This window comes from Gadus morhua, chromosome 3, assembly GCF_902167405.1.
Source record: "Gadus morhua chromosome 3, gadMor3.0, whole genome shotgun sequence".
NCBI lineage: Eukaryota > Metazoa > Chordata > Actinopteri > Gadiformes > Gadidae > Gadus > Gadus morhua.
In genome coordinates, this window is record NC_044050.1 from 30,527,150 (window position 1) to 30,550,160 (window position 23,011).

Below are 23,011 nucleotides of genomic sequence, written 5' to 3' on the forward strand. Positions count from 1 at the left end.
CCTCAGGGTGCTGTGACCCCCCCAGGGTGCAGTGACCTCAGGGTGCAGTGACCTCAGGGTGCAGTGACCTCAGGGTGCTGTGACCTCAGGGTGCTGTGACCTCAGGGTGCTGTGACCCCCCCAGGGTGCAGTGACCTCAGGGTGCTGTGACCTCAGGGTGCAGTGACCCCGGGGTGCTGTGACCCCCTCAGGGTGCAGTGACCTCAGGGTGCAGTGACCTCAGGGTGCAGTGACCTCAGGGTGCAGTGACCTCAGGGTGCTGTGACCCCCTCAGGGTGCAGTGACCTCAGGGTGCAGTGACCTCAGGGTGCAGTGACCTCAGGGTGCAGTGACCTCAGGGTGCAGTGACCTCAGGGTGCAGTGACCTCAGGGTGCAGTGACCTCGGGGTGCTGTGACCTCGGGGTGCTGTGACCTCAGGGTGCTGTGACCCCCTCAGGGTGCAGTGACCTCAGGGTGCAGTGACCTCAGGGTGCAGTGACCTCAGGGTGCAGTGACCTCAGGGTGCAGTGACCTCAGGGTGCAGTGACCTCAGGGTGCAGTGACCTCAGGGTGCAGTGACCTCAGGGTGCAGTGACCTCAGGGTGCAGTGACCTCAGGGTGCTGTGACCTCAGGGTGCAGTGACCTCAGGGTGCAGTGACCTCAGGGTGCATGCCAGTTGCTACAACTCCACACCACATCTACAAATATAAGTTGGCAAGAGAAACAAAACAAACTGCTTGGGAAGTGCCTTTTTATTCTTACTTCCCAAGGATGTAATTATCTATTAGTTATTCTTCCAATCCAATGTCTTCATTTTGAGTCCAGTAAAGAGTCTGTGCTTCTTGAATTCTGAGTTTGTGTGTCAGTTACTGCATTACAAATATCTCTTCAACAATAGTTAGCCACATATTTTTCATTGATGGGGTTTCATTACACCAATGTCTGGTGACATCTTTCTTGCTCACTACTAGCATTATTTTGATGGAATATACATCACTCGCAATAACATTCTCTTCGTGAAATTGAAATGGAGCACCAAACTACTTTTAGGGAGCTCATATCCTCGTATTTGCTTTAGCACCTCGTGAACCATTTCCCCCAAAACATGAGAATGGCCCACATTCCCGCCAACATTTTGAACGTTTGCTGGTGCTTCCTTTTCACATTTAGTGTAATAAAGAAACAAATACGATTCTTCCATGAGAATTCCCTCAAAGTTGGTGAATTGGTGGATGAGTGATTTACCCTCCAAATCTCCTGCCAATCTTCATCTTACATTTGTACATCGAGTTCCCATTTCATCGTAATAGATTAAGTTGAATGTTTGTCATTAGTGTTCAAACCTTATATAACGCCGAAATTGCAACCAAAGTGCACAGGTCTCAGTTGAGCTGCATGATAGTCCTCCCTTGATGTTGGCAGAGCCGCGCGCCTCTCTGTCAGGTCGGCTGAAGAGTTTTGTTTGACTCAAGGTTTTGCCCCCACAAACAAATCTGGAAATCATTCTGTCCCAGTTTGTAAATTGTAAATTGTGGGACCTCTACTGGTAAAGGTTGTTATAGATGGAGAAATCTGGGTAATATGTTAAGTTTAACTATCTCAATACTTGAGTTTAAATCTAGTGGGAGGGTAGACCATCTTGTTATATCATTTTTTCTCTAAATTGTTATAATTTGCTTTATATAGGTCGGTGTTTATAGTGATTTTAACCCCCAAATATTGAATTAATTTAGATTCCATTTAAGTTCATAGGATTCCTGGAATTAATGAATTGTGTATCCTCACAGATGGCCGTATGTTTGTAGTAGTTTCATCAAATAGGGAGCGATGTGTTGGGTTGTTTGAGGAAAGCAATTAAATCATCAGAAAAAGTCCAAGCTTATGTTATCCACCTTTTAATTGTGACCCCTTTGAGTTCTGTATTCTGTCGGACTGCTTGAGCTAAGGGCTAAATAAAAATCTCAAACAGGGTCGATGACAAAGAACATCCTTGCCCAGTCGATCTCTGCAAATATATATTCCCTTGGTCAAATTATTCGTAGATTCAGCGTTTTCTATCTTGAGTTTGACGGGCTGATAAGAATTCCTTTTGGTCTTTGTCTATTAATTCTCTGTTATTAAGGTGTTCATTATTTTAAAGATAATTGCTGTATATAATTTCCTCTCCATAGTACTGCAAAGGTTACCTATCAGAATATCAAACAAACAGCTGATCTTACTGTGTCCTCTCTATAGTACTGTAAAGGTTATCTATCAAAATAACCGGGCTAACTGGGAAGGACGAGATGTATCTGGAACCAGAAGAGATAGTAATATAAAGTTACACAGAACACAATGAACAAGAAAAACCTTATCCCTTAAAGATGAGGGCGGGAGGTCTGCGGAGCCCATGAAACATGAGCTGGAGAGATGTCTGCTCTCAAGGCGGCAACTCTGTACTGAGCAACAAGAAAGAAAATGGGATTTCAGAGCCAATTCCAAATGGTTCTGAAATGAGATATCAGAACCATAATCTGGATTCAGATGCAGAGGTTGAATATGTGTTATTTTTGCCTGACTGAATCAAATTGCTTAGATGCATCACACAATGTGGTTTGGCGAGTTGGTAGAATTGTAACAGTCAGAGCAAGCGCAGTTTCTGGCTTGTCAGCTGAGTGTGTGGTGATGGCTGAGAAAGAGCGTGGTGCAAGTTCAACTGCGCGAGGAGCTTATTGCCGACCCATCTCTTTCAATCCTCTTCTCCAATCCAAAAAACGTTCTTGTATCTTGTCCCCCCTCCTCGTCTCCCCACTCCTCCCTTCTACTAGATGACCTCCGCTCCTCACCGCTCTCCCCCTCCACCTGGCCTCCCCATGTGTCCAATCAGCAGCTCTTCATCTCCTCCTCCTAATGAGTCCCAGCCTCTGACCCTAACCCTCTGACCTTCTGCAGTCTATTGCTCCGTCCTCCCTCCCTCGTCACCCATCTTACTTTGATTGGTGTTTGCTAACACTCTAAAAGCAGCAATATGAACCCTCTCTTAAGGAAACGCACCCTCAACCCATCTACATCATATTTTCCCAGCTCTCTGCATACCTCCTCCAGAACAGGGGAGGCGTCTCAGTGGAGGGGACCTCCTGGAGCCGGCCAGAGGGCCTTAGATGGGTACCCCCCCCCTCCCGGCGGCCCCTCGGACCGGGCCCTGGGGCTGCTGTGAGGCTGCAGGAGTGGGGCCGAGGTTGTGCTGCCTCCTCCCTACCCGCTCCCAGGTGTCCTAGTGACCGGCCAGGTGAGGGGGGCGGGGCTCCCAGGTGTCCTAGTGACCGGCCAGGTGAGGGGGGCGGGGCTCCCAGGTGTCCTAGTGACCGGCCAGGTGAGGGGGGCGGGGCTCCCAGGTGTCCTAGTGACCGGCCAGGTGAGGGGGGCGGGGCTCCCAGGTGAGGGGGGCGGGGCTCCCAGGTGTCCTAGTGACCGGCCAGGTGAGGGGGGCGGGGCTCCCAGGTGTCCTAGTGACCGGCCGGGTGAGGGGGGCGGGGCTCCCAGGTGTCCTAGTGACCGGCCAGGTGAGGGGGGCGGGGCTCCCAGGTGTCCTAGTGACCGGCCAGGTGAGGGGGGCGGGGCTCCCAGGTGTCCTAGTGACCGGCCAGGTGAGGGGGGCGGGGCTCCCAGGTGACGGGGGCGGGGCTCCCAGGTGTCCTAGTGACACCTGGGACACCTCAACTTCTGGATTTCATTATTGCCTTCCTAATTGTTTGTGACGTTCTGTTTTATTTTATATTCTACCAATTTATCTCACTTTGATTGCAGTTTCCCCTCCTAGAGCCTCAGTATGTGTGTGAATCTTTCTATGTCAAATATTTCTTCAGCTACACCCAGCCATGGTTCCTTTGTAGGTGGTTCTGCATTGTACCATGATCTGGTTCTAATTTTCTTTCTGGCTACCGGCAGTGTCCTGATCAGGTATCCGTCCCCACCCCGTGTGTTTGCCTGTGTCAGATTCCCCAGGTATAGTACGGAGCCGGTCTTGGGTATCTCATAGCCTAGTTTCTCCTTTAATAGTCCCCATATTACTTCCAAATACTTTTCCACCTTTTGGCTTTTCCAGAATATGTGTGTATGGTCAGCCTGTCCGACTCCAACACGTATTCTGTTCCTGAGCGTTCTTTCATTTTATCTTTCGGGTTATAAAGTATCGACAAATATTTTTCCACCCAAACTCCCTCCATATCCTCGATCCAGTGGATGGGCGTTGTGCTCTGCGCACATTGTAACATTCTTCTCTGTCAATTCAATCTCAAGTTCCCTTTCCTAACCTTTGTAATATGATAATTACAAAGGTTATAGGATGCAAGAAACACGCTCAACTATTGGGTTGTAACCATTGCGAAGAGGTTTGCAATGGTTTACGGGTTCCTTCACTCGTTCACAAAAATAATGTACACAGTCTTGCATCTTTGCCTTCTCTTCTGTCTTCCAAATAATTTTTTTGCCCCGGCTCAAACATTTTATGGTCACGACTACCTTGACTACATTTTGGCTTGGTTCCAGGCTTAAAACTCTGTCTTAAAAATTTTACTTCCGGAACCAGAGCCGTTCAAAAAGACAAAGACCAGTGTTCTGATGTTCTCAAAGAGTACCTGGATCATATTCTCTCGGCCAACAAAGAGGAGAAGACAAAGGGAAGCTGGACTACTTGGCAGATGCAGGCCCGTTTCACAGGGGACAGTGATGCACTATCTAGTTTAGATTGAGTTGATGAATGCAGCATCCCTCCCTCCACAAAGAAAGCAAACAAAGAACCATTCATTTGAGGGTTGCTGAGTTATAATTTCGATATGCATAAATAGGCTTTGGGAAAAATTATGGATCGCACTTGAGACTTGACTCCACGTCTTGAGAGGTGGATTGGATTTTCTGTCCCAATATTCTGAGGGGTCTCTCTGCTACTTCGTGCTTCTGTGGTAAGTTGTGTGATTGCTCTTTCACACTTCATTCCTGGTGATGAGACCTAAGCATCCTTCTATAGGCATGTATGGTGAGATAGCTCTTTGCTTCAAGGTAGATAAGGCAGACCTGGTACGGCGGCACTGATAAGAGTATTCACTATTCCAAGTTCTGGGGAGCCTTCACTGGACCGTTCTCGTTATGGCGGGGTCGTTTTGGCGGGGTTGTTATGGCGGGGTCGTTATGGCGGGGTCGTTATGGCGGGGTCGGGGTCGTTATGGCGGGGTCGTTATGGCGGGGTCGTTATGGCGCGCCAGCTCCTGCATCTCGCTATTCCTTTAAAGTGGACAGAATTTCAATGCCTAAAGTAAACAGTAGTTTCTCCTGTTAGTTTCTTTTGTTTGTTTTTAAGAAAAAAACATTGCATCAGTACTTTATGCTTAGTGTATGCATCTCCAAGGCCTTATACTGCATCGGTATTGTGCGGATTATTTGGGTTTGTTTAGGGTTGGGTTTGACAAACAGCAGCCGATAACTGCGTGCATACATCTAGTCACTAGATGTCACAATTTATCATTGAGATTCTCATTATAATGAGCTGTCTTTGACCATTGACCTCTGAGCTAAATAGTCTCCTAATTGAAATGCATTGATTTAAGTTGTTCAGTCAAGCATAAAAAAAGTCTGAGGAAAGCTCCCTTTCAAAATTCATGGGTTTGACTTTTTCTCTGTGTATTTCAGAAAAAGTCAGACAACCGTTCTGTGGGACGTAATCTGGAAGGCATTGTGACTAAATTGACTTCAATTAAAAAAAATCAACAAAATCTAGAACTCAAACTGCATTGAAAAGTATTGTCAATCCTAAGAAGTCTGAAATCCCAACTTTTTATCATAAACCAATATTGACTTATTTTCTCCCTATAGAAAAAACATAGATAATCATGGAAAAACTTTTTTTGTTTTCTGCACAATACAAATCTTGCTGAAAAGTGAGCAAGACTGTTTCATTGAAAACTTTGAGCTTTGAGCTTTGACAGCTCAACACAGTAAATGCATTAAACATTATATTAGCTCCTAGTGCGAGAGCCATCAACTAGGCCAGGGTGTTGGACAACACACCGACATCCACTCAATAGTGCAATCATTTATAGGTTGGCTGTGAATAATATGAGTTATGCTAATCCAAATACATCCAGTAAAATAAATAATCTAAAAAAGCAGGTGTTTGGGAAAAATGCCGTTTGAGTGAATTCCTTGATATTAACATGAAAACATATAATCTTCATTTTTTTATTGCTAATATCACATATTAGAATTGTGCTACACCGCAAACGTCATCGTTTTGCGAGACCTCTGTTTCACCGATCCATTTAAATACGTAAACAACTGGTCCCTAATGTGACTCCATTGTTTGGATGACCTATATTTACCTATCTGCAGAATGAGGCAAAACACAATGCTCTACAAACAGAAGCCATCACACCAGTGTTTCCAAATATTGTGGTTGCACAAGCTACTGCATGGTAAATCACGTCAGGAATGCAGCACTTACAATGTTAATGCATCACAGATTTTTAAAACAGTTCAATGTGGCACAGAGATGAAGAAGTACTTTGAATGTCCCCCCTACACACACAGGTATATATACCATTATCTGTAGCAACTACTCCAGCTGCTATTGGGAAGAATTCCATTGTTCCTTAGTCATGGTTATATAGTACTACCTATACTGTAACAACAACCCTCTGATTGCACTGATAATTTGTGATTATCTGTTTGAAATCTGTAGAGTTTTGAAGGTCCGGCCCATCAAGATGGGAGCAAGGAGCCTGATAGTGCTGCTGCTTATCCACACAGTTGCCAGGACATGCTCAGGTAAACTCTACACACAGTTTTGGGCGATGCAGTACCAATGGAGAGAAAGAGCAGTTAACACCGTTCTGTCATTGGCCAATCAGATTTATCTGAGGCAACATCATGTAAAAAAGGTGAAAGGATAATGTACAGAATGCACCAATCACAACAGAGGGATGCAGGAAGCCCGAGCAGAGGCTGCCCTCCACTAACGAGCCTTATTCCTAATGAGTCATGTAGTCGGTGACACAATTTATATTTATAAAACATACACTTCCATCATTTAACAAAGACACGGTTGTTACCGTGTTGTACACAAATTAAAGTTAGAACGTTATATCTGATATGAGATAGCCACTACGTAATGACGTACCACTGATATGAGATAGCCACTACGTAATGACGTACCACTGCGGAAAATCCTGCTCCGCTCCTGGTTCCAACGGTTCGGCCTCCAACTTGATTGGGTATCAAACTTCATTCGGTATCTGACTCGGGCTCCAACGGGCTGAATGGAAGCCGTTGAAACCGGCAATGTTTACAACCTCTCGGGGTGTCAATGTGTCAAACCAATCACAGATGCTCAATATGAAGGGCTTATCTTTCCAATAAATAAATAGAAATGTAACATCTTACAATGTCATCTTCAAACAGCACAAGTCAACAACCAAGCCACTATGGGAGAAGTCCGTCTGGTCAATGGAGGGAGCAGCTCCTGCTCTGGCAGGGTGGAGATCTTTATCCAGGGCCAGTGGGGCACAGTTTGTGACGATGGCTGGGGCCTTCCAGATGCCCAGGTGGTGTGTAGGCAGCTGGGCTGTGGGAATGCACTGTTTGCATCACAAGAAGCCCATTTTGGACCTGGCCAAGGGCCCATCTTCTTGGATGACATCAACTGTAGCGGGAATGAATCAAACCTCACACAGTGTGGCCACAGGGGGCTGGGGTCCCACAACTGCCGTCACCATGAAGATGCTGGTGTTGTCTGTGAAGGTAATAAACACAATGAACCTGTGGGTACTGTCAGATCCGTCAATTCTACCACCCCCTAAATGGCGATGCTAGTGAAACCTGTATCCCGTAACGGTTGTAACAGGTTGGTGAGGAGATTCGCTCAGCCCCTAACTACCTTGTATCAGACGCCTATCCCTCTTACCTCGGTGCCCCACCCCTGGGCATAACCCGTAGCCAGGAATGTGGTAGGCCGATCACGTCTGTTATGATAGCTCTCCTCTGGGATCCGTGCACTTGGTGAATTTGCTGAGATTGTTTTAGGAGTTTGGAATGACTAACTCCCGGGATACGTTTGATTTCTTTGTACTAGGTAACCTCTTAGATCCAAGAGGGCTATACTAGAACAGTTAGTTCTAGTATCTAGTAAGTACTGACGACACTCAGTTATTTCTCTCTTTCCCCTCATCTGAGAAAACCCTGATTGCAACACGCATATCGGAATGTCTGGCGGATGTCAGCACCTGGACAACTGCCAATCACCTGAGGCTTAACCTCAACAAAACCGAGCTTCCCCTAATCCCAGGGAAAGACTGCCCACACATGGACTTACTGGTCACCGTCGAGAACATTACTGTATCTCCCTCTCCAACTGCCAGAAACCTCGGTGTGATATTGGACAACCAGTTATGCTGCACTGCAAACATCACTGCGGTCGCCCGATCCTGCAGATTTGCACTTTACAACATCCGCAGAATCCGGCCCTTCCTCACAAGGGAAGCAGCTCAGCTTCTAGTCCAATCACTGGTCATCTCCCGCCTCGACTACTGCAACTCACTCCTGGCTGGACTTCCTGCCTCTGCGATTAAACCTTTGCAGCGCATCCAGAATGCGGCAGCGCGCCTCGTGTTCAACCTACCGAAGTTCTCCCATGTGACCCCCCTCTTCCGGGACCTCCACTGGCTCCCTGTAGTAGCTCACATCAAATTAAAGACGATGGTACTGGCATACAAGGCAGTCGATGGAACTGCCCCTGCCTACCTCCAAGCATTGCTAAAGCCACACACCCCTGCTCGATCCCTCCGCTCGACTACCTCAGCTGGATGACTGGAACCACCATCGCTATGAGCTAGCAAAGGTCGATCAGCAAAGTCACAACTTTTCTCGGTTTCGGGGCCTCAGTGGTGGAACGAGCTCCCTGCCGCTCTCAGGACCGCAGAGTCGCTCACTATCTTCCGAAAAGGACTCAAGACTCACCTGTTCAGAGTTCACCTCGACTCTGCATAGCCACCTTTCCTCTTCTGACCACCATTGTACACTGTATTGTAGTGTATTGTATTGTATTGTATTGTCAACATGGTCTCACAGGAATCCGTGAAATGACTACGGTCGGACCCTTAACTCGAAATCCGTGGCCACATCACGGAAACACGCCGATATCCGTGTGTGAGCCACGGAATAACAGTGTCATTTACTTGCATTGGAGCAAATTCCGTGGCCACATCACGGACAATTTAAGTGATTCCGTCAGACTACCCCGGGTTTTGAGTTAAGCCCCCGTGGTCGACTCGCTCGTTGAAACGGGGATCCGTGTGTGAGCCACGGAACATCAGCGTCATTAACTTGCATTGGAGCGAATTCCGTGGCCACATCACGGAAATCGGCGTGTTTCCGTGATGTGTCCACGGATTGCGAGTTAAGCGTCCGACCGTAGTCATTTCACGGATTCCTGTGAGACCAGGTTGTGTATTGTAGCACTTAATAGTAGTGTATTGTATTGTAGGGTTAGGGTTAGGGTTAGTTAGGGTTAGTCGAAACTCGAATATGACGTTGCCTGGTTGATGATGTTAATTAAGAGCAAAATCTGTTGAAATGTACATCTTCCTGTTCCTTTGGTAGCATTGGGCCAGGACTAGCAGTCTTGAGGATTAACAGAGACTTGTTTTCCAGGTGAAACGACAGAAAACTCTGTGGCTGATGGTGAAGTCCGTCTGGTCAATGGAGGGAGGAGCTCCTGCTCTGGCAGGGTGGAGATCTTTATCCAGGGCCAGTGGGGCACAGTTTGTGACGATGGCTGGGGCCTTCCAGATGCCCAGGTGGTATGTAGGCAGCTGGGCTGTGGGAGGGGGCTGTCTGCAGAAGCCAGAGCCCGTTTTGGACCAGGACAAGGGCCCATCTTCTTGGATGACATCAACTGTAGCGGGAATGAATCAAACCTCACACAGTGTGGCCACAGTGGGCTGGGGTCCCACAACTGCGATCACCATGAAGATGCTGGTGTTGTCTGTGAAGGTAATAAACACAATGAACCTGTGGGTACCTGTCATGTACTTTGTCTTCTGCCATGGCTAACTTCTATCTCTTAACTTCCCCCAATTAATCGTGCTCATGGCGTGGCTGTTTTGGTTCCATCTTTGTTCGAAACAAAAGCTGGCTGGGAGAACTGAATGTTGGATTCCACATTCAGTTCCCTATCTCAACTTGTTTGGGTTTTCCTACTTTAGGGAGACATTTGAATATAATTGAATGTCATCTCAGTACAATAAAGTGTTACAGCACATTTTAAATGAATGTTATGAGTCGAAACTCGAATATGACGTTGCCTGGTTGATGATGTTAATTAAGAGCAAAATATGTTGAAACGTACATCTTCCTGTTCCTTTGGTAGCATTGGGCCGGTACTAGCAGTCTTGTGGATTAACAGAGACTTGTTTTGCAGGTGAAACGACAGAAAACTCTGTGGCTGATGGTGAAGTCCGTCTGGTCAATGGAGGGAACAGCTCCTGCTCTGGCAGGGTGGAGATCTTTATCCAGGGCCAGTGGGGCACAGTTTGTGACGATGGCTGGGGCCTTCCAGATGCCCAGGTGGTGTGTAGGCAGCTGGGCTGTGGGAGGGGGCTGTCTGCAGAAGCCAGAGCCCGTTTTGGACCAGGACAAGGGCCCATCTTCTTGGATGACATCAACTGTAGCGGGAATGAATCAAACCTCACACAGTGTGGCCACAGGGGGCTGGGGTCCCACAACTGCGGTCACCATGAAGATGCTGGTGTTGTCTGTGAAGGTAATAAACACAATGAACCTGTGGGTACCTGTCATGTACTTTGTCTTCTGCCATGGCTAACTTCTATCTCTTAACTTCCCCCAATTAATCGTGCTCATGTCGTGACCGTTTTGGTTCCATCTTTGTTCGAAACAAAAGCTGGCTGGGAGAACTGAATGTTGGATTCCACATTCAGTTCCCTGTCTGAACTTGTTTGAGTTTTCCTTCTTCAGGGGGACATTTGAATATAATTGAATGTCATCTCAGTGTATTAAACTGTAACGGTAAATTTTAAATGAATGTTATGAGTTTAATCTCAGAGAGGACGTTGCCTGGTTGATGATCTGTTATTTAAGAGCAAAATATGTTGAAACGTACATCTTCCTGTTCCTTTGGTAGCATTGGGCCGGTACTAGCAGTCTTGTGGGTTAACAGAGACTTGTTTTGCAGGTGAAACGACAGAAAACTCTGTGGCTGATGGTGAAGTCCGTCTGGTCAATGGAGGGAGGAGCTCCTGCTCTGGCAGGGTGGAGATCTTTATCCAGGGCCAGTGGGGCACAGTTTGTGACGATGGCTGGGGCCTTCCAGATGCCCAGGTGGTGTGTAGGCAGCTGGGCTGTGGGAGGGGGCTGTCTGCAGAAGCCAGAGCCCGTTTTGGACCAGGACAAGGGCCCATCTTCTTGGATGACATCAACTGTAGCGGGAATGAATCAAACCTCACACAGTGTGGCCACAGTGGGCTGGGGTCCCACAACTGCGATCACCATGAAGACGCTGGTGTTGTCTGTGAAGGTAATAAACACAATGAACATGTGGGTACCTGTCATGTACTTTGTCTTCTGCCATGGCTAACTTCTATCTCTTAACTTCCCCCAATTAATCGTGCTCATGTCGTGGCCGTTTTGGTTCCATCTTTGTTCGAAACAAAAGCTGGCTGGGAGAACTGAATGTTGGATTCCACATTCAGTACACTATCTCAACTTGTTTGAGTTTTCCTTCTTCAGGGAGACAATTGAATATAATTGAATGTCATCTCAGTACAATAAACTGTTACGGCAAACTTGAAATTAATGTTACGAGTCGAAATTCGAAGAGGACGTTGCCTGGTTGATGCGGTTATTTAAGAGCAAAATATGTTGAAACGTACATCTTCCTGTTCCTTTGGTAGCATTGGGCTGGTACTAGCAGTCTTGTGGATTAACAGAGACTTGTTTTGCAGGTGAAACGACAGAAAACTCTGTGGCTGATGGTGAAGTCCGTCTGGTCAATGGAGGGAGCAGCTCCTGCTCTGGCAGGGTGGAGATCTTTATCCAGGGCCAGTGGGGCACAGTTTGTGACGATGGCTGGGGCCTTCCAGATGCCCAGGTGGTGTGTAGGCAGCTGGGCTGTGGGAATGCACTGTTTGCACCACAACAAGCCTTTTTTGGACCTGGCCAAGGGCCTATAGGATTGGATGATATCCACTGCATCGGCCACGAATCAATCCTCACACAGTGTGGCCACAGTGGGCTGGGGTCCCACAACTGCGGTCACCATGAAGACGCTGGTGTTGTCTGTGAAGGTAATAAACACAATGAACCTGTGGGTACCTGTCATGTACTTTGTCTTCTGCCATGGCTAACTTCTATCTCTTAACTTCCCCCAATTAATCGTGCTCATGTCGTGGCCGTTTTGGTTCCATCTTTGTTCGAAACAAAAGCTGGCTGGGAGAACTGAATGTTGGATTCCACATTCAGTTCCCTATCTCAACTTGTTTGGGTTTTCCTACTTTAGGGAGACATTTGAATATAATTGAATGTCATCTCAGTACAATAAAGTGTTACAGCACATTTTAAATGAATGTTATGAGTCGAAACTCGAATATGACGTTGCCTGGTTGATGATGTTAATTAAGAGCAAAATATGTTGAAATGTACATCTTCCTGTTCCTTTGGTAGCATTGGGCCGGTACTAGCAGTCTTGTGGATTAACAGAGACTTGTTTTCCAGGTGAAACGACAGAAAACTCTGTGGCTGATGGTGAAGTCCGTCTGGTCAATGGAGGGAACAGCTCCTGCTCTGGCAGGGTGGAGATCTTTATCCAGGGCCAGTGGGGCACAGTTTGTGACGATGGCTGGGGCCTTCCAGATGCCCAGGTGGTGTGTAGGCAGCTGGGATGTGGGAGGGGGCTGTCTGCAGAAAGCAGAGCCCGTTTTGGACCAGGACAAGGGCCCATCTTCTTGGATGACATCAACTGTAGCGGGAATGAATCAAACCTCACACAGTGTGGCCACAGTGGGCTGGGGTCCCACAACTGCGATCACCATGAAGACGCTGGTGTTGTCTGTGAAGGTTAATATCACAATGAACCTGTGGGTACCTGTCATGTACTTTGTCTTCTGCCATGGCTAACTTCTATCTCTTAACTTCCCCCAATTAATCGTGCTCATGTCGTGGCCGTTTTTTGTTCCATTTTTGTTCGAAACAAAAGCTGGCTGGGAGAACTGAATGTTGGATTCCACATTCAGTTCCCTATCTCAACTTGTTTGAGTTTTCCTTCTTCAGGGGGACATTTGAATATAATTGAATGTCATCTCAGTGTATTAAACTGTAACGGTAAATTTTAAATTAATGTTATGAGTTTAATCTCAAAGAGGACGTTGCCTGGTTGATGATCTGTTATTTAAGAGCAAAATATGTTGAAACGTACATCTTCCTGTTCCTTTGGTAGCATTGGGCCGGTACTAGCAGTCTTGTGGGTTAACAGAGACTTGTTTTGCAGGTGAAACGACAGAAAACTCTGTGGCTGATGGTGAAGTCCGTCTGGTCAATGGAGGGAACAGCTCCTGCTCTGGCAGGGTGGAGATCTTTATCCAGGGCCATTGGGGTACAGTTTGTGACGATGGCTGGGGCCTTCCAGATGCCCAGGTGGTGTGTAGGCAGCTGGGCTGTGGGAGGGGGCTGTCTGCAGAAAGCAGAGCCCGTTTTGGACCAGGACAAGGGCCCATCTTCTTGGATGACATCAACTGTAGCGGGAATGAATCAAACCTCACACAGTGTGGCCACAGGGGGCTGGGGTCCCACAACTGCGGTCACCATGAAGACGCTGGTGTTGTCTGTGAAGGTAATAAACACAATGAACCTGTGGGTACCTGTCATGTACTTTGTCTTCTGCCATGGCTAACTTCTATCTCTTAACTTCCCCCAATTAATCGTGCTCATGTCGTGACCGTTTTGGTTCCATCTTTGTTCGAAACAAAAGCTGGCTGGGAGAACTGAATGTTGGATTCCACATTCAGTTCCCTGTCTCAACTTGTTTGAGTTTTCCTTCTTCAGGGGGACATTTGAATATAATTGAATGTCATCTCAGTGTATTAAACTGTAACGGTAAATTTTAAATGAATGTTATGAGTTTAATCTCAAAGAGGACGTTGCCTGGTTGATGATCTGTTATTTAAGAGCAAAATATGTTGAAACGTACATCTTCCTGTTCCTTTGGTAGCATTGGGCCGGTACTAGCAGTCTTGTGGGTTAACAGAGACTTGTTTTGCAGGTGAAACGACAGAAAACTCTGTGGCTGATGGTGAAGTCCGTCTGGTCAATGGAGGGAACAGCTCCTGCTCTGGCAGGGTGGAGATCTTTATCCAGGGCCAGTGGGGCACAGTTTGTGACGATGGCTGGGGCCTTCCAGATGCCCAGGTGGTGTGTAGGCAGCTGGGCTGTGGGAGGGGGCTGTCTGCAGAAGCCAGAGCCCGTTTTGGACCAGGACAAGGGCCCATCTTCTTGGATGACATCAACTGTAGCGGGAATGAATCAAACCTCACACAGTGTGGCCACAGTGGGCTGGGGTCCCACAACTGCGATCACCATGAAGACGCTGGTGTTGTCTGTGAAGGTAATAAACACAATGAACATGTGGGTACCTGTCATGTACTTTGTCTTCTGCCATGGCTAACTTCTATCTCTTAACTTCCCCCAATTAATCGTGCTCATGTCGTGGCCGTTTTGGTTCCATCTTTGTTCGAAACAAAAGCTGGCTGGGAGAACTGAATGTTGGATTCCACATTCAGTACACTATCTCAACTTGTTTGAGTTTTCCTTCTTCAGGGAGACAATTGAATATAATTGAATGTCATCTCAGTACAATAAACTGTTACGGCAAACTTGAAATTAATGTTACGAGTCGAAATTCGAAGAGGACGTTGCCTGGTTGATGCGGTTATTTAAGAGCAAAATATGTTGAAACGTACATCTTCCTGTTCCTTTGGTAGCATTGGGCCGGTACTAGCAGTCTTGTGGATTAACAGAGACTTGTTTTGCAGGTGAAACGACAGAAAACTCTGTGGCTGATGGTGAAGTCCGTCTGGTCAATGGAGGGAGCAGCTCCTGCTCTGGCAGGGTGGAGATCTTTATCCAGGGCCAGTGGGGCACAGTTTGTGACGATGGCTGGGGCCTTCCAGATGCCCAGGTGGTGTGTAGGCAGCTGGGCTGTGGGAATGCACTGTTTGCACCACAACAAGCCTTTTTTGGACCTGGCCAAGGGCCTATAGGATTGGATGATATCCACTGCATCGGCCACGAATCAATCCTCACACAGTGTGGCCACAGTGGGCTGGGGTCCCACAACTGCGGTCACCATGAAGACGCTGGTGTTGTCTGTGAAGGTAATAAACACAATGAACCTGTGGGTACCTGTCATGTACTTTGTCTTCTGCCATGGCTAACTTCTATCTCTTAACTTCCCCCAATTAATCGTGCTCATGTCGTGGCCGTTTTGGTTCCATCTTTGTTCGAAACAAAAGCTGGCTGGGAGAACTGAATGTTGGATTCCACATTCAGTTCCCTATCTCAACTTGTTTGGGTTTTCCTACTTTAGGGAGACATTTGAATATAATTGAATGTCATCTCAGTACAATAAAGTGTTACAGCACATTTTAAATGAATGTTATGAGTCGAAACTCGAATATGACGTTGCCTGGTTGATGATGTTAATTAAGAGCAAAATATGTTGAAATGTACATCTTCCTGTTCCTTTGGTAGCATTGGGCCGGTACTAGCAGTCTTGTGGATTAACAGAGACTTGTTTTCCAGGTGAAACGACAGAAAACTCTGTGGCTGATGGTGAAGTCCGTCTGGTCAATGGAGGGAACAGCTCCTGCTCTGGCAGGGTGGAGATCTTTATCCAGGGCCAGTGGGGCACAGTTTGTGACGATGGCTGGGGCCTTCCAGATGCCCAGGTGGTGTGTAGGCAGCTGGGCTGTGGGAATGCACTGTTTGCACCACAACAAGCCTTTTTTGGACCTGGCCAAGGGCCTATAGGATTGGATGATATCCACTGCATCGGCCACGAATCAAACCTCACACAGTGTGGCCACAGTGGGCTGGGGTCCCACAACTGCGATCACCATGAAGATGCTGGTGTTGTCTGTGAAGGTAATAAACACAATGAACCTGTGGGTACCTGTCATGTACTTTGTCTTCTGCCATGGCTAACTTCTATCTCTTAACTTCCCCCAATTAATCGTGCTCATGTCGTGGCCGTTTTGGTTCCATCTTTGTTCGAAACAAAAGCTGGCTGGGAGAACTGAATGTTGGATTCCACATTCAGTTCCCTATCTCAACTTGCTTGAGTTTTCCTTCTTTAGGGAGACATTTGCATATCATTGAATGTCATCTCAGTACAATAAACTGTTACGGCAAACTTGAAATTAATGTTATGAGTCGAAATTCGAAGAGGACGTTGCCTGGTTGGTGCGGTTATTGAAGAGCAAAATCTGTTGAAATGTACATCTTCCTGTTCCTTTGGTAGCATTGGGCCGGTACTAGCAGTCTTGTGGGTTAACAGAGACTTGTTTTCCAGGTGTAACGACAGAAAACTCTGTGGCTGATGGTGAAGTCCGTCTGGTCAATGGAGGGAACAGCTCCTGCTCTGGCAGGGTGGAGATCTTCATCTGGGGCCAGTGGGGCACAGTTTGTGACGATGGCTGGGGCCTTCCAGAAGCCCAGGTAGTGTGTAGGCAGCTGGGATGTGGGAGGGTGCTGTCCGCAGAAGCCAGAGCCCGTTTTGGACAAGGACAAGGGCTCATCCTCTTGGATGATGTCAACTGTAGCGGGAATGAATCAAACCTCACACAGTGTGGCCACAGTGGGCGGGGGTCCCACAACTGCGGTCACCATGAAGACGCTGGTGTTATCTGTGAAGGTAATAAACACAATGAACCTGTTGGTAACCTGTCATGTACTTGGTCTTCTACCATGGCTAACTTCTATCTCTTAATTCCCTCCAATTAATCATACTCCAGTGTGGCCGTTTTGGTTCCATCTTTGTTTGAAACAAAAGCTGGCTGGGGAAACTGAATGGGGGGTTCTACATTCTGTTCCCTCTCTCAGCTTTAGCCAAGTTTTAGTTTAATTTTTTGAAGGACAAATTTGCTAATCATTTACAAATGGAACAGGAAGTGGAGCTTTTCGGACACTGATAATCAGTTTTGGGAACGTTACTTTAAAAAAGGGATTAGTTAGAGTTACTCACTACTTGTTCCAAAAAGTAGCTGAGTTAGAAACTGAATTACTCTATAATAAAAGTAACTAGTTACCAGGGAAAGTAACTATTTGCGTTACTGTAAAAAAAATAGAAAGTTTCTATATGTCAAAGAATTTGTTTTTTTCTGAGCAGTTTTCACTTGGCCTTAATGTTTTAAATGGTTGAACTGCCCATTCAAGGCCCTGATATGCTTCCAACTGAGGCCCTGTCCACACTAACCCGGGTAAATCTACAAACGCATAAATATTTATCCATTTCCGTCCACACTAAATTCCGACACTGAAACGATGCTTTTCGAAAACGATCGCTGAGGTGGATAAACGTGAAAACGCTGGGTTTGTGTTGTAGTGTGGACAGGGTAGACGGAGGCTTTTAGAAACGATGACGTTCGGTTGCCATGATAGTGCCACAAGCTTGCTCGAGACCGAGACGCTCATCAAAAAAATGGCAGGTGAAATGCAAATGATGATCTCTCTGTACAATGTCCTAATTTATCTCCAGATACAACTCGACATATTGGCTCAAACCTATCCGTTGATCCAACGCCGGAGGCGAGCGCTGTACTTGATGTTCTTCAGTGATGGTAAAAAACCCGAAAGACGACCGTTCAAACCGTACTTGAAGCGGCGTTTCTGGACAAGACCCGGTCGAAAATGATTAACCAGCTTATCAACTGTAAATATCAGCTGATCGCGCGCCTGTAATCTAAACAGGGAGGCGTGGCAGAGTTATGTAACCATGAAAACAACTGTTTATCAAAATAATTTTATTGTGGAACGTGGATGCAAAACATTCCGAAAACGATATAAAAACGATAGTGTGGACGGAGATCATTTTCATTGCGGATGTGCGTTTTTACATTTATCTCAGTTAGTGTGGATGGGGCCTGAATTTCAATTTGCTTGGTTGCAAAGGCTGTGGAACATCTTCAGAATACTACAGAAAATGCCAACTTTTCATCGGATTGCTCCGGACTCGCCATTTCTGCTGCTTCATCGAATCGGTTTGGTGTGTGCGTTTGCATGTGTGTGGCGCGCGTTTCCTGGCTTGTGTGTAAAAACACTGGCTCCGATTGGCTACCATGAAACATGACTCTGCCTTAGCCAATCATAATCACTTATCTCGTTGTTAATAATAATAATAATAATAATAGATTCAATTTATATAGCGCTTTTCACGTACTCAAAGCGCTTAAGCCACCCGGTCTCCTCACTGGCAGTTTGTGTTTGGAGCACAGGGGTGCGTTCGGATTACGCAGTTTATTCAATCAATTCATAGTAGCGCACTGCATTTTTCGTACAGTAACGGTAACGGCGTTGTAACGACGGAAATAGTAATTAGTTAGATTACCCGGTTACTGAAAAAATAATGGCGGTACCTAACGCCGTTCTTTTGAACGGCGTTATTCCAAACACTGGTGATAATATAACGCTACGCTGTTTGCGGATGGTCAGGCTCAGTCTGAGCAGCGATTTATTTAATGTCCGCTTCCGAGTCAGGGTTAGGCTTCCCAGACACCTATAGTATATCCCTATGTTGTGTGGCAGATTTCGAGTACAACCTCGCTCATTATAACACTTATATCAGAAACACATAGATGATACTCAAAAACTATCACAAAGTTTTAAATGTCAGGATTGGAATTCCACTCGATTCACTCGTTGTTTAAGGGGACACTTCACCTATTTGCATTAAGCTTCGTTTCGTTGGAGATCCAGTCCTATTTCTGAGTGGTCATGCATCATTCCATCACAACACTTCCTGCTTTAAAGGACATCATTCCATCACAACACTTCCTGCTTTAAATGACATCATTCCATCACAACTCTTCCTGCTTTCAATGACATCATTCCATCACAACACTTCCTGCTTTAAATTACGCAAAATGACGATTTTTGCGACCTTTAAAGCAGGAAGTGTAAGGGGAGGGGGGCTCTAAAAAATTACAAGCACTCCTCATTTTCAAACCCGGCTAGGGGGTGGGACCCACTGACGCTGCAGACATATTACAGATCAGTGCCAGTGGGTGGGACTTACACCGGGGTGAATTTGCGCTACTGTATGGATTTTCTGACCGGTGTGACCAGTAGATCACACGAGCGTTAAAGAAGCAATGATGTAGTAGGCCTACCAGAGACACAGTCGTTTATTCATAATATCATCCCGCGCAGACTGCTTTTGGCTTCTATAAGATATTCTAGAATACTCCGGGAGCTCTGGCGGGAGACCCGGAGCTCTACATCTAAGTTATATAATATAATATATAGACATCTATAATAATATTATGTATAATATCCCGGCCAAAAGCTGTGTGCGCCTCCAGACGATATTATGAATCTCAAACGATTGCGTCAGGTTCCCGACATCTCTGGTTCTTCCACTTCCACATCAATCTGATGTAGACTGAACTGTGACATGGAGGAGAAAGGGATTGTTGCCTGTGATTGGTGACCACGATTGTCTCCCACCGGAGCCCCGCTGCCCGCGCCGAGGCACCACCACCCCCGCGCAGTCGTTTGAGAGGATTTTATGAATAAACGACCGCTTCAGGTTCTCAGACGTCTCTGGTCCTTCCACATCAATCCTAAGTTGCAGTTCATTCTGGACTTCAGAGAGTCAAAGCCAGCGTTTCTTTCCCCAATTCCTTCTCCACCATGGCCGAGCATCAATACACGGGTCTTATTTTTCTAACCCGCACCCGCCCGTTCCCGAAAATTACATTCCGCACCCGACCAGATCGCTATAAATTGATACCGACGCCTGACCCGCACCCGAAGGAAAATTAGACACAATAGATGGAACGCCGGGGAATTACACTATCTTGTGTTTGGCGTGGTGCTTTAGGTTGCTGTCCAAAATAAGCACATCATCCACTGTGGACGGCTTTAGTTGACTCCTCTGCTCCTGAATAGCACAAAATTTGAAATTGATGTTACTTTTCGACTAAATACATGACCCGTGGTCTACTGTCCAGTGGTCTACTGTCATGACCCGCCCCACTCTGCCTCTCATTGGCTTGGGATCCGCCCTACTCTGCCTCTCATTGGCTAGTGACCCGCCCTACTCTGCCTCTCATTGGCTAGTACTCGTCGTTGATAACTTGGAATTATTTTTTTGTTGCATATATACGCAATTCACGTGGAGTCGATATTTGAGTTAAAAAACTGTGAATTCCGCCGAAAGATGACCTGTTTGCACCCCGATTGCTTGCTTGGAAATGTTCATCAAGTACATATTAATGGTATCGTCAAGTTCCTGGTTTCTTTGTCACTGAGCCCCTCTTATGCCGCGTTTCCACTGCAGGGTGCGGTACGGTTCGGTTCGCCTCAGTCCGGTATGGAGGGGGCGGTATAGCCCAGCTCAGTTCCAAAGTTGCGTTTCCACTGCCGACAGTACCCTTTATGGTAGGCCGGATGTCGATCGCCGCGGCAGCTACGTAAACATTGAGACATTATAGCAGCACGACACAGTGTAGCCTGCTCAATAAAAACAATTGAAAAGTTTTACGCTATTGTCGCGTTTTACATGTCGCGTTTTACTTGACATGTTCATTGTAAAGAATAATACCTCGAGGCTACTGTTTGGAGGGGGTTTGTAGCTCGAATTTTCCGGCACCCTTTCAGGTGTCTCAGTACCCCAATGGAGGAGTACTGAAGACGAGGGCAAAAAAAAGTATGGCTCAGTCCGGGTCACGCCCACTTTTGGCGGTGGAAACGCAATCCGTACCACACCTTTGTGAACCGAACCGTACTGCACCCTGCAGTGGAAACGTGCCATTAGCGTCTGTGGTTCACAGGATTTGTTTTACAGGTTGATCAACCGAAGCTGTTCCTCCAAGACCTTCCAGAGCTCCAAATGAACCACGGTGAAGGGGACCCGCTGTGAGCTGGCCGTGTACAATGCTTCACTAAAGCTCCTTATTATTTGTAGAACATGGTGGCTTACTTCTGTGTGTATATAGTTATAGTGAAGAGGCTGAAATGATGAGTCTCGCATAATCAGCTTAAATAAATATTTACAATTTCCGTTCCAGTTTCTCTGCTGAGCACAAACTTGGGCAATGCCAACACTGAAAACTCATCATGTGTTTTACTTTTTATCATTTGGCTCATGTCCTCATGCATAGTCATGAAAGCACTGCTGTCAATGCCACGTTAGCTGCCAACAACTCGGCATATATGACCTACATACACTTACCAAGTGCTGATATACAATTCATCTGATAACCTTTAAAATCGAGAAACATGTTTCATTTTACATACATAAGTACACATACAAAGTATGTATACCTACTAATACATACGTAGACAAAGTATACGTGCGTACACATACATAGTATGTGTACATATACAGACTAATACATACAAGGACAAACAAACATATACATACATATACAAAAGTAAGGACGCATTACGCATACATACACATGTAGACCTAGCTAAACATACAAATATATTCTCATACATTCGTACACATACTCTTACATACAAACATACATAAGTCCACAAACATATTTATACATACATATACACATAAGGACGCATACATACGTATACATAAGTTTACATACGTACGCATACATATACATATGTACACATAGCTAAACATACTCAAACATACGTACACATGCGTAAACATACGTATATATGTATACATACTCATACATACGTGCACATAGTGTGATAACTGGGTAGAGTAATTAAAACATGTTAATCTGCTGGTCCACTAGGTGGCAGCAACTCTCGATTGTTACGGTTGAGTTAACCTATATTAAAGCACAGAACAAGTTCAGTCAGTGATGTGCCCCGGTTTTGCCATGATAAGTTAAGCTGCACACTGTGTTCGTCAGGAACGAAATAAAGCTCCTCCAATGTGCAATAACAAGCCTCCCATGAGTTACTACATAAATGGCGACGAGGAAAAACTAAAGCCGATGCCTCGTGGGGATGCAAGCAAACAGTAAGACTCTGTAAAGTTGCTGTGTTGGCATTAGCGAATCCGAATCCGAATCGGACGTTCCCCCGGAAATAATCATGGACGCGGGATTCGTAGGGAGCACCGCTGCGTTCGACAGTGAGACGCAGACGTGGGAAGAATAGGATCTCCACCATTTTTTTTAAGCTAATGAAATCACAGATGCTAGTCGGCAGAAAGCTATATTGCCTGACCTCGTCGGTCAGACGTATAGCCTCGTGAGGAACCTCGTCAGTCAGACGTACAGCCTCGTGAGGAACCTCGTCAGTCAGACGTACAGCCTCGTGAGGAACCTCGTCAGTCAGACGTACAGCCTCGTGAGGAACCTCGTCAGTCAGACGTACAGCCTCGTGAGGAACCTCGTCAGTCAGACGTACAGCCTCGTGAGGAACCTCGTCAGTCAGACGTACAGCCTCGTGAGGAACCTCGTCAGTCAGACGTACAGCCTCGTGAGGAACCTCGTCAGTCAGACGTACAGCCTCGTGAGGAACCTCGTCAGTCAGACGTACAGCCTCGTGAGGAACCTCGTCAGTCAGACGTACAGCCTCGTGAGGAACCTCGTCAGTCAGACATACAGCCTCGTGAGGAACCTCGTCAGTCAGACGTACAGCCTCGTGAAGAACCTCGTCAGTCAGACGTACAGCCTCGTGAGGAACCTCGTCAGTCAGACGTACAGCCTCGTGAGGAACCTCGTCAGTCAGACGTACAGCCTCGTGAGGAACCTCGTCAGTCAGACGTACAGCCTCGTGAGGAACCTCGTCAGTCA

At 46.5% G+C, this 23,011-nt stretch overlaps 1 protein-coding gene across 11 annotated transcripts; it reads left to right on the plus strand.

Moving 5' to 3' along the window:
• The first annotated feature begins 4,507 nt into the window (after positions 1-4,507).
• On the plus strand, positions 4,508-21,657 carry LOC115540899 (deleted in malignant brain tumors 1 protein-like). Of its 11 annotated transcripts, none has more exons than XM_030352529.1 (15): positions 4,509-4,921; positions 6,694-6,779; positions 7,413-7,751; positions 9,660-10,001; positions 10,429-10,770; positions 11,200-11,356; positions 12,126-12,310; positions 12,738-13,079; positions 13,510-13,851; positions 14,281-14,622; positions 15,050-15,391; positions 15,819-16,160; positions 16,588-16,929; positions 17,773-17,854; positions 21,082-21,657. In XM_030352529.1, exons 2-14 carry the CDS (start codon positions 6,719-6,721, stop codon positions 17,850-17,852), a joined length of 3,558 nt encoding a protein of 1,185 aa, XP_030208389.1. In that variant the 5' UTR covers positions 4,509-4,921; positions 6,694-6,718; the 3' UTR covers positions 17,853-17,854; positions 21,082-21,657. The 11 variants fall into 11 exon arrangements, with proteins under 11 accessions (XP_030208391.1, XP_030208390.1, XP_030208393.1 ...); XM_030352527.1 differs by having other exon boundaries at positions 11,200-11,541; positions 11,969-12,310; positions 14,281-14,437; positions 15,207-15,391; positions 21,082-21,656; XM_030352521.1 differs by having other exon boundaries at positions 4,511-4,921; positions 11,200-11,541; positions 11,969-12,310; positions 21,082-21,654.
• The last annotated feature ends 1,354 nt before the right edge of the window (positions 21,658-23,011 follow it).